This window comes from Daphnia pulex, chromosome 11, assembly GCF_021134715.1.
Source record: "Daphnia pulex isolate KAP4 chromosome 11, ASM2113471v1".
Classification (NCBI taxonomy): domain Eukaryota; kingdom Metazoa; phylum Arthropoda; class Branchiopoda; order Diplostraca; family Daphniidae; genus Daphnia; species Daphnia pulex.
In genome coordinates this window covers 3,566,413-3,577,836 of record NC_060027.1, presented here as the reverse complement: position 1 = coordinate 3,577,836, position 11,424 = coordinate 3,566,413, and the positions used below count along the sequence as shown (strand labels likewise).

General features: G+C 41.8%; 1 protein-coding gene across 1 annotated transcript; it reads right to left on the bottom strand.

Moving 5' to 3' along the window:
* Positions 1–109: 109 nt before the first annotated feature.
* LOC124206991 (polyribonucleotide nucleotidyltransferase 1, mitochondrial-like) lies at positions 110–3,114 on the bottom strand. Its single transcript, XM_046604226.1, has 8 exons — positions 2,942–3,114; positions 2,584–2,858; positions 1,878–2,517; positions 1,631–1,804; positions 1,359–1,561; positions 1,120–1,280; positions 742–1,053; positions 110–667 (listed from the first exon to the last, which is right to left on the bottom strand). The coding sequence occupies exons 1-8, from the start codon at positions 3,079–3,081 to the stop codon at positions 269–271; spliced, it is 2,304 nt and encodes a 767-aa protein (XP_046460182.1). The 5' UTR covers positions 3,082–3,114; the 3' UTR covers positions 110–268.
* Positions 3,115–11,424: the final 8,310 nt, after the last annotated feature.

Below are 11,424 nucleotides of genomic sequence, written 5' to 3'. Positions count from 1 at the left end.
CAACGCTAATGACAGACGCATATTTACAAATCCTAATTCAGGCCTAATTTGCATTACAATGACTGATGTACAGTTAAACTAATGAATCAAAATTATAGCGTGAACTGAGTCGATGGTCAAAAGCAGGAGAATCGCTTTTATTTTCTTTAAAGTTAATCGTAAACCTCATAACATGACGTAAGGTTCAGAGCTTTTTGATCGATGTACAAAGCTCATGCCAACTAGCGATTTTTGTCGGCAACCACATAACACGGAATTGACAAGAAATTTAACTACTTGGGGGTTTTCCATTCAGGTTTTTCACAACTGAGGACGCAACCGACTGAAGGACTTTACGCGACAACCGCATCCTGCCGCTAACTGGATCCCGGCCGAAATATTTAATAGAGATTTCATCTCCTACCTGAAGTCCTAGGGCAGATGGGTGGGCTACTTTCCGTACGTCCAGCTGTGAATTGTGAAGGAGTGTAGGAACCATTTTGGGGTAGAAGGTCACCAGCACACCAGTTTCCTTCATCTCGACGATACGCGCTTTGTAGATGGCGCCAAATTCTAGTTCCGGCTCTTTTTCTTCCTTCAGAAATTGTTCAATCATTTCCTTGGCTTCGTCCATCGCTGATTGATTGGGTGCGAAGATGGAAAACGTCAAGTCATCGATAGAGGTAATCTGTCAGACAAGAGAGAACAGTTGAATTATTGGAAAATTAGGAAAAAAGGAACGTGATAAAACGGGGTTTATACCTGAACTCCTGTTTCAGCAGTTAATTTCTTGAGGTTTGAACCACCAATACCGACAAATTTAGGTCGTTTGTGAGCTTCAATTTCCAGTTTTTCGGAGAGTGGCCAGATATCTTTCTTGTCATTACGCGGCTGTTTGATTGTCTGAGCCATTATGTCGAGTATGTGCGACTTGGCATCGCTAGCCTGAACCACCGACTCCATGATTATCTTTAAAGGTACACCAGGTAGTTTAAAATCTGCTTGGAGAGCCGTGATGCCTTTTTTGGTTCCGGCTAATTTGAAATCCATGTCTCCCAAATAGTCTTCAATGCCCTGTTGAAAATAAAAATTGAGATGATCAAGTTGAATTTGAAAAAGTTAATTCAAATAAAAATTTACCAGAAGATCGGTGAGAATGCGATAGTCGTCAATCTGTTTAGTTTCCGGGTTTACTCGACTGACCAAACCAACCGCTACTCCCGCTGCCGGCTGCAAAATTGGAACTCCAGCGTCCATCAGAGCCAGAGAACCTCCACAAACCGAGGCCATTGACGAAGAACCTGAAAAATTCACAGGTTAATATTCAAAAAAAGGCTTCGGAAATTTTTTATCAGCTTAAATAAATTTTCAAAACTGACCATTGGACTCTAAGACTTCAGAAGTCAAACGGATGGTAAACGGATAGTCGCTGGGCACCACAGGTCTGAGACCTTTCTCAGCTAAAGCTCCGTGGCCAAGCTCACGACGACCGGCGCTACCACCTGATCCGACTCTTCCTGTTTCGTTGGTTGCATAAGGCGGGAATTCGTAATGGAGGAAGAAATTCTTGGCTTTCAATCCACTGAAAACCAAAGAACATTACGAATGCAATCAAGTCATGAAATGTTGAATAGTACAAGAAAATGCCTACCCCATAAGAATGGAGACTGGATCGGATTTTAAGGCTGATTCCGGTGAATCGAAGGCTACAGTGCAAACGACTTGAGTTTGACCACGTTGGAAGATGGCGGATCCGTGTAGTGGTTTATACAAGTCAACACCACAAGAAATGTTACGAATGTCAGTCAACTTCCTCCCGTCACACCTTGAAAAACAGAGTAGAATATTAAAATTGAATCTTAATTTTATTGTTTTTAACCATTAATAAAAAAACCGACCTGATTTCTTCATCTAGAATAAGCTGTCGAAAGAATTCCTTGAAAAATTTATTAAAGGATTCGCTGATAATCATTGGATCCGTATCAGGAAAGCTGGTTCTTAGTTTTTCCATGACATCGTTTCGTACGGTGGCAACTGCAACGTCACGCGAAATCTTGTCGTGATTAAAATCGCGCAGAATGACCCGCAATCGATTTTCGCTCAATAGTTTGACGGCAGATAGCAACTCCTCCGAGCCAGACGGCAAGACGGTAAACTCCCGTTTGGGTTTCCCGGCATCTTTCCGCAATTTTTCGATTGCCTTGGCGATAGTTTGACATTCTTTCACTCCCGTTCTGATGGCTTTCAAAAAGTCTTGCTGGTACACATTTTCGGCTGAAGCTTCCAGCATGACGACCAAATTTGGGGAAGTGGAACTGACGACCAAGTTTAACTGACTGTGGGCCAACTCTCTTCTTGTGGGATTGATAACCACTTCATTGTCAATGAGACCCACACGAACTGCTGCCACAGGACCGTTCCAAGGAATGTCTGAGATGGCAAGTGCAGCAGAGGCAGCATTGATACTCAGCACTTCTGGATCGTTGACTCCATCGACAGATAGCAAGTTGCACACAACCTGAGTTTCATAGAAGTACCCTAAACAGAAATATTCACTTTAGTCTCGTCTGAAGGTGCACACCCAAATACATGATTAATACAAACCATCTGGGAAGAGTGGTCTAAGGGATCGGTCAATCATGCGACTAGTCAGAATCTCTCTTTCGGATGTCCCAAGTTCTCTCCTCAAGAAATTGGTGGGTATTCTGCCTGCTGCAGCGGCTTTCTGTCTGTAGTCAACGGTAAGAGGCAGGAATGAAGCTGGTGAGCTTTTGGCTTTACTCACAGCCGTAACCAATACGGCAGTATCTCCAAAGGATGCCACGGCGCTTCCATCGGCGAATCGAGCATATTTCCCCGATTGAAATACCAGTTTTTTCCTGTCAAAATCAATAGATATGAATGTAATAGTGGCTGGAACTTTCCTCTCGCAGCACTGAATGCTGTCCACAATTAAACATACCCTGAAGATAAAGGTACACTGACAGTGGATTCACATCTTTTGATGTAACTGGCACATATTCTACCGAAACGAACGCCGGAATATTGATTTACAAAAAGATTTTGTGAATAGAGCCGGCTCCTACTCACGTGGACAGCCATTTTCAACAGACGAAAACATTTTTCAAAACGAATACGGGCCGATAACAAAGACCTTTCTCACCCGACTTTTGATTTTTCCAAAAAAACGGATTTAAATCCTATTCATTTCCACATTAAATCATTATCGTGTAATACGCAGATATAAATAACGGTTATTCTATTTTTTTTTCTTTCTTTTTTAACTGCTGTCATAAATCTTAAAAAGTTGGAACGATTATAGCGTCGAAAGGATCAAGCCCCGAATGGTTCTCTCTCTCCCGAATTATAATCGCGTAACGACTTGGCCTAGCTGCTGATCGTTTCTTTCTCGACTGCTCCTTCCCTGTAATATCATTAATCTAGCCTTCGGTACAAGGAGTTGCCTGCCAACAGCAGCAGATCCTTCCAAAGTTGGATTTCTTCTTCTTCTTCTTGTTCCCCAAGTTTCTTTTGTTTTAATTCAAAACTTGAGCGGATATAATCGCCAGACACACAGCACACACCCCTCAGAAATTAAAGTGTACTCTCCAGAAAACTGAAGAGAATGACCTTTTCAAAAAAAAAGAAAAGAAAAACAAAAAAAAGATTCCCATGAAAACACTCGGGGACATGCTTATTATATAGTGAAAAGCAAAAGTCCAGCTCGAGTAAAGCCCTTTCCTTCCGTCCGGCTTTATTATAGCGGGAGGCTATTTTATACGTATACATCTCCGTATATATAATTTATGGAAACCGACGTCTGAGATGCTGTCCCTACTCTGAATATAATCCCGACTACAGGCAAAATAAAAATACGAATAATAATAATGAAAAAATAAAAGCAAAAAGAGAAAAATCATATTCTTCTTTTTTTTTGTTTTTGTTTTAAGAAAATAATGATTTTTGTCTGTAAGAAGGAGGAAACCCATTAACTGTCTGTTTGGCTTATGAAACAAGTCGTCACCCCCTTGACGTGTCAAAGATGGCGCTGGGCCACGAGAAACTTGAAAACAAAACCTGTATACTCTCTCTACACTCTGTTTTTAATATTATTCTTTTCTGGGGGGTTTTAGTTGTCTTTAAAAAATAAAATTAAAATTGTTTTCTTATCAAGACTAGTAGTATGCACTTACGACATTGGCTCTCGGCCTTTGGCTATCCATCAGGAGTGACCTAGCCCCCGTCCGGCCTTTTTGTATTCCATCAATCTTTTCGGATTCTTTTATTTTAATTCGTCTGAATCTCTTGGCCGAATGCAAATGCGCCTCAGTGTGTGTAGTACCAGCAACCAGCCAGTCACGTCCACCAGTACAATATTTGTTCGAATCATCCGATAGAGCCTTTTTTTTTTTATTTAGACAGTGCGCGACATGGCCAGCACAGCAGCAAACATGGCTTTTATATGGCGTCGCGTGCTGCTCCTTTCCGTCCTTGTGGGCTCCCAGTCGTCCCTCGTTTCTCTCTCGTCGGTTCTAAATATAATACACGTCCGAGTCGTCGTCGTCGTCGTTCGGGATTGAACAAACTTGGGCCTGGCCTGGCCGTCTCTCTCTACTCTCCTCTCTCCACCCCTATTGTTTGCGACATGATGAAGCGCAAGATATGACGACGTGAACAAAAGACCTGCTGGCCCTGGCTGGCTGGCCACTGACTCTCCTCTACTAGAGCGTTTAGCGGTTAGCTAGCCGTATACACACATACAAGACTTTGTCGCCATCAGCAAGGGACAACTTGGTTTTCACAAAAGAACTCCCGAAAAAACCGCACAAGTCCAGCACGGCCAAAGTCCCTGTATACGTGCGGAATGCTCCAATTGGGAGCGATAGATGAGTTGTGTAGGGACCCATGGGTTATTTTTCCAAAGCAGGAGCTATATGTAGGAAGAGGATGACCCTTTAGTTTTTTTCTGCGAGGGTTGTGTGTGTGATATATTGTTGCAGTTGGCAGAATAAACGGACGGCCCAAAAGAACATCAATGATATCGTGTGAGGGCAGCACAAAAAGAAAAATGGGCGGAGAAGACCATATACACCGGCCCAAGGATTTTCTCCAGTTATATACTATAGGCTCTTTTCTTTTTTCCAACTCACTGGACACATTTATCGTGCCGACAACTTTCTGGCGATCCTATAGTTATTCAGCAACTTCCTGCGGCCCGGCAAACTCCCAATATCCCGTGAAAAATCAATCAATAACCGAGCCGAAACCCAATACTACTACTTTCAAACTTGATCATCTTTTCATGCCCAATGTATATTAGCTAATAATCATCATTTTAAAAAATGACAAATGCGAAAGCATCTTTCATCGTGTAGTATACGCCCGTCTGTCGTTCCTTTCGTTTCGGCATTGTTGTAAATTTTTCTAAAAGTCGCTTTTAATTCTCTGTGATTAAATTTTGAAAAAATAAAACAATGTTTTCGAAAGAATTCCCGTATTGTAGCTAGCCTATACTCAGACTCTGGTGCCAAAAGAATCATAACGGACCGTGTATATTTTTATCAACTGATTTCTTAGACTCTCTCTACTGCGCTGGCCTATCCCCCGATCCTGGCCCCCTTCAAAAACCGACAGTCGGAGAATTCCGACCGATCCGAGAATGTCCCTTTTTCCTTTCCCATCTACAAAAAAACAAAACAAAAAGGTGGAAAAAAGGATATCACATGGGCACGGGCATTCTATTTTATATTCTATCCGGTTTGTTGTCGCGTGATCCTTGCGGTCGGCTTCAATTTCTTGTTTGTTTTCCAATTCTTTTCTCTTTTCTCGAAACCAAAAATCAAAAACAAGTCAAAGACGCCTCTAACTCTATTTCTGTAACGACGAGAGAGGATAGACGACGGCGGCGGCGGTGTAGAGAGCTGTGCTCGTGCTGCACACACACACAAACGGAAAAGAATGAAAAAAAGGAGGAGAATCTCTATAAGAAAAGGCTGCGGCCGCGTCGGAATGTCCAAGTGTTCAGCCAGAAACGAGCGGCCGCCCGCTAGAGCAGCACACAGAAGAAGAAGAAAGAATAAGAAAAAGTTATGTGTTTGCGACATCCGTTCTCTCGTCTCGCGGCAACTCGATGCCATGACAACAACAACATCCTTCTTTTTCGGCTCCTTCTTTTGTATTATTTCGCAATTTCCGGTGACCTTTAACAATGTGTCTAATGTAATGGACTAAATATAGAATCTAACGCTTTCGAATCTTCTATCAAATTGAAATCAAATGGGTTGAATCGAAAAGTGGTCAGACAATGTGCGCGTAATATGATCTAAGGATCGAATTGTTTGTCGAAATGAAACCAAAGCGGACAGCGCAGGATCGATGGCAAAATCCCGTTCACTTGAGAAGGATTCTTTTTTCTTTCATATCCCTTACGTCAGCACCCCCCCCCCTCCACACACAAGAAAGAAAAAAAAGGAATTAAAAAATAAAAGAGATTAGATTCATTCCTTCCATCTGATTTCTCGTACACTGGTGACATTTCAATTAGTGAACAATTGTGTTTTTGGCAGGGCTTTTTTTTTCAACTGGAATTTTATTTATTTGTTTTTTTCTTTTAAAAATTTGATTCGTCAAACCGACGGGGCTAATATCGACCGCGGGAGAAAAGAAAAAAAATAAAGTTCCGTTCGTTCCGCAAACAAATGTCTTTCAACAGCGCTGCCGGCAGCAATTTTATTTTATTTTATTTTTCCATCGCCCCAGAGTGAAACAGCACTCGTCTTCTTCTTCTTCTCCCATTTTTTTTTACAACCGAAAAAACTATTGTGGTGTTTCTCTCTCTTGGCGTGTCACACACTCGCCAACAGAAAGAAGAAAGAAAAAAGTGAATATTTTCCCCCTTTTTCTTGTACATGTACAAAATAAGAGAAGTGGCCCTCGATAAAAAAATGTGTAGACTCGCGTCAGACTGAAGCCTCGAGCTGCTCTTAGGGGGGAAAGAAAAAAGTATGTACGTGAGTGACTTTTCGTCCATATCGCAATGGCGTGTCGGATGTATAATGAAGAATAGACGGGCGAGCATTTAGATTTATTGAATATTATTTTTTTTAAAGCTACAGTCGCTGTCATTGGGTCCGCTACTTATTTCGTTTATATTTCGGTTTGTTGTCAGACCACAAATTCAATTCCAGGGGAATGAATTCTGATAAATGAAATGTCTCAAAGTCTACACATCCGCATAGAATCGGAGATTTTGCGAATGTACAATTCCGGCAAGCGAAAGCACAAGATATTGATTTGAATATAGATGACCTCTTTCTCTCTCTTTTAGCTCGGCTGCTTTTGTGATTTGCGACGTTCGCCAGCAGACAGGAATGTAATCCCGACATCTGAGAGATCTCATGTTGTTATCCTATACTTGTGAGAGACCTATCTAGGATAAATGTGTCTACAGTCGACAACTCGACATAGACTAATTATGCATGTAATAAGAGTCTTAAACATTAGACTAATAGAACAAACGCGCTCTGACTTGTGTGTAGGACACATTGTAATCCGTTTGGCAGTCTAATACGCCCAGCATAGCACTGCACACATGTATAGTAAGTTCTTATTGTAATAATCTCTCCTCCTCAATCCGCGTTATTTGCCCATACATCTTTAGGGGGGAAATGCTCATCAGATCTGAGCAGCAAACGTTGATTAAATAACTCACTGCGCGTTCATCTTTCTTTCATTTGTTCCCCCCCATCATCTGATTATTACAATGGCCGCCGAGGCTAGAGAGCATCAAACGCACAGCACACACATTTTGAGTGATGTAGCTGTCGGTCCAGCCAAAGAGGGAGGGGCAGAACAATGCGTAATGTAGGCCTCTGTGCGTATATATATATAATAATACTCCCGCACACGCGTTTCCCATCCAGAGAAACAAACAGAAAAAAAATAAAAGGCAGCTGCAGCAGCGCACTCATTCCGCATCAAAGGACGAGACCAACAGCTGACGATCTAATCTTATTAAAGAGAGAGAGAGAGTTATAGACGCTTTCTCCGATATAGATTGCGTGGAAATAGTAAAAAAGGAAAAAGAAAAGAAGAATAGATGTCTATCAAAGTGTGTAGGATACATCCAAGTCAAAGCTATAGTATAGCCTTTTTCTTCGCTTTGGGCCGTCGTCATGAGAGCCGCTGGAAGAGATTCTCTCAGCTGGATACAACTCAAAAGTTCGACATCATCTTTTATAAATTTCCATTTGTTTTCCAGCTGGCGGTGCTGGAAAAGAGACAAATATATGAAATGAAGAGATGGGGTTTGACAGTAGCCAAGGTGACGCAATCTAGGCAAAGTTGAGTACATTTGAGATTGTGCCGGCGGGATCTATAGAGAATCTCGAGATGGGAAACTATATGAGGGGGCCGGGGAGCAATAAACAACACACACGATCCAGCGGAGTTGTCGTGGTGAAATCGTCAAACCAAAACACGAGATCTAGTCTCGACAAGAGTCGAGATGATGATCAGGGAAGGGCGAGGCCGAATCGAATCTACACAGCCTCCGCCTCACACAAACATTTTTAATAATAAAAATATCCAAAAGAGAAAAGGAAATCCACAAGAACAATTGTCGTCCGCGCGCAGCTCAAAAGAAAAACAAAATACAAGCGATGGATATCTACAACAGAGGGCGTGGGTGTTTTTATCTCATAAGAGCCTGCTGCTGGAAAGCTCAAGCGAAAAAGTCAAGGGGGCAACCGAGAGCCATCAACTGATTTATAGCGACGACGACGCTACAAGAAAGAAAGAAAATGAAGAAGGGAAAAAAGGGACATGGTTTTTGGGCTGCGTGTGGTTGGGGGGTGTGCTGCTGCTGCTGCTGTGACCGATCAATACTTTCGGGTCCGACACACACACACGTACATATCACGCAGCACCACCCGGCACACACACCAAGTCGTGTGTAGGAGTATAGAGCTGTACTCTCGGTCGAGCAGCTCGTGAATCGCTCACGTTATTACACCACTCGACACCTCCCGCACATCAAACTCTTCTCCGCGGCCTTCACGTATTTTACTTCTGCCGCATTCCTTTATGTCCGCTTATTCTTGGACCAAAGTTGAGGGGAAAATGGTACATATAACCTAGTCCTAGACTATGTACGTGTAAGACGGAATGTTGTTCACACGCCTACTTGATGTGGGTGTGTATCCCTGACGTGTCGCCAATAATCTTTTTTTATAAAAAATGATTTTTCGGAGTATTAGATAATAATAATAAGATTCCGCAGGGTTTTTGGAATTTGTTCGGAGAAAAGAAGCATTTCCCTAGAGACGGTTGGGTGTGATTAAAGCACTGATTGGCCCCCGTATCACGGTACTACTGGCGATCCTATGGAGAGAGAGAAAATAAAAGAATCTGAGCTGAAAAGAACCTTGGTCCATTAAGAATTATCAGACTGAATCGGAGTGTAATAATAGCCGACGCTAATCAATGCGGAAATGCGCCAAGGTCAGTCGTTTCCATTACAAATTTCTGACTGTGGCAGATAGAAAAGAAATAAAAGATATCACGCAATCGTCGAAAAGTCAGCAGGGTCCGGATTAATTAGAAAGAAATTCAGCTGCTCTTGTGCAAATATAACTACAACTATGCGGCGCGCTATACTCCTTGACAGGAGGTTGGAACGGTCGCCCGTCGGTGCAGGAGGAGATGGACAGCAACCAAAGTCAAAGAGTCGCATGACGTCTATTCCATCAACTTATTTTTATACAACAAATCAGAAAGAATTATTTCACTTCATTCGCAAAAATGATTAACGAGTTTGGGATGATTATCGCGTCCATCCCGCGGGACTGCTGGAAGCTGGAGAGAGTTTGTGAACTGCGTTCCAAAAAATTCCGAATTTCAAAAAGTGAAATATAGTATGCTATGCCATAGATAAGGCGTTCTCCGTGTCCCGTTGTTCTGTTGTTCTGCGCCGTGACGCGAGCTGCTTCGAGATGAATATGTCAATAAAGTTGGCGTTCGTTCATCCGAACTTTTTCACGGACAAAAGATTGGCACGAGTTAACTTTTCAAAACGGAAACAGGTTTTAAAAAAAAGAGAGATAAGATGCGCAAAGTCGTTTCGATTGGCCGTTTTCAATAACGAGAGGAGGTGCCGGTGTGGCGACAGGTTCCTCTTGGTCATGAAATAAAATGTTCCAGTTGTTTAAAGTTCAAATATTTTTCGAATTCGATTGTTTGCCCACAGACACAGTTGTGAGGTACAAAACAAGCCTGATCTGGAGTCGTTCGACAAATGAGTTGTTTAATAAAAAAACCCTAACTGAGTAAACAAAAACGGCCAAGTGAAAACCAAATTCCATCTCAGGACTAATCGTACTCCGTATCTAACGATTTCCAATCAATGCCACTAAATGCTCAAAAAGGAAGAATAGATCTGTCCTACCTTTAAGCCCGGGAAATCCACAGCCAGGCATCCACAAGTGTCCAGCATCAGCTGAAAAGTTGAATCCAGCAGGCAGAATAGGCAAAACGGCCTCAGACTCGTGAATACGCCCACACTCACATGGGTGTACACGAGGACAGAAAAGGGAATGCCACCAATCAAACTGGATGCTGTTTATATAAATAAAATAAAAAAATTGGTTATGAAATTGAAAAAACAATAGAAACAACAAATAAAGACAAGTTCAAAATGAGACAGCGAGTAAACATTAATTGTTAACCAACAGGAGATCATCACATCACTAAAACATCTAACAGGTCACAGGAATAAAAGTAACGAAAATCATTACCCAGGAGATGATGCTGCCAAGATTGTTGCTCATGACAATTTACCAGCACAAGCAAAACTCGAATATGGTATTGTTATGTTGGCTGGCTCAGGTCTGAAATCTGCATGTAAAGGAAAATTTTAGTCTACCTTGCAAACAAGCTGTGGATCGACAGGGAGCTTATACATCATAAATGCTAGTCAGCACTAACATTTTACAAATTTGGAACAGAGTTTCTCTTCTAATACTTAGTTTTATTATCTTCTTAGTCTTACCTGCTGAATAGCATGGAGTGTGCACTAAGCGATTCTGTAAAGAAACGCGACCAGAGTGGACACGACGACCACATTATTGATTGTAATTTTATTTGCTTGGCTATTTTTCGTGCTAGCCACGTGTAGACGTTTCCAAACAAGTGATCGTTTCCGTTTCCTTTGTAATCTTAAACGTGGTCTCGTTTCGAAACTTTAAAACAAAACCAGAGCAGACGACACTAATATTCTAATTTCCCTAAGATATCGATAGTAATAATTATTAATTATTGAAATTATTAACAACTATCGACAGTATCGAGTTCCCCTACCACAGACAAGAAAAAAGTTAAAATTTGCACGAAACTCTTAGAAAATTACTTTAAGACTGAAATCGCCCAAAAAGAGCCTCCAGAATGTTG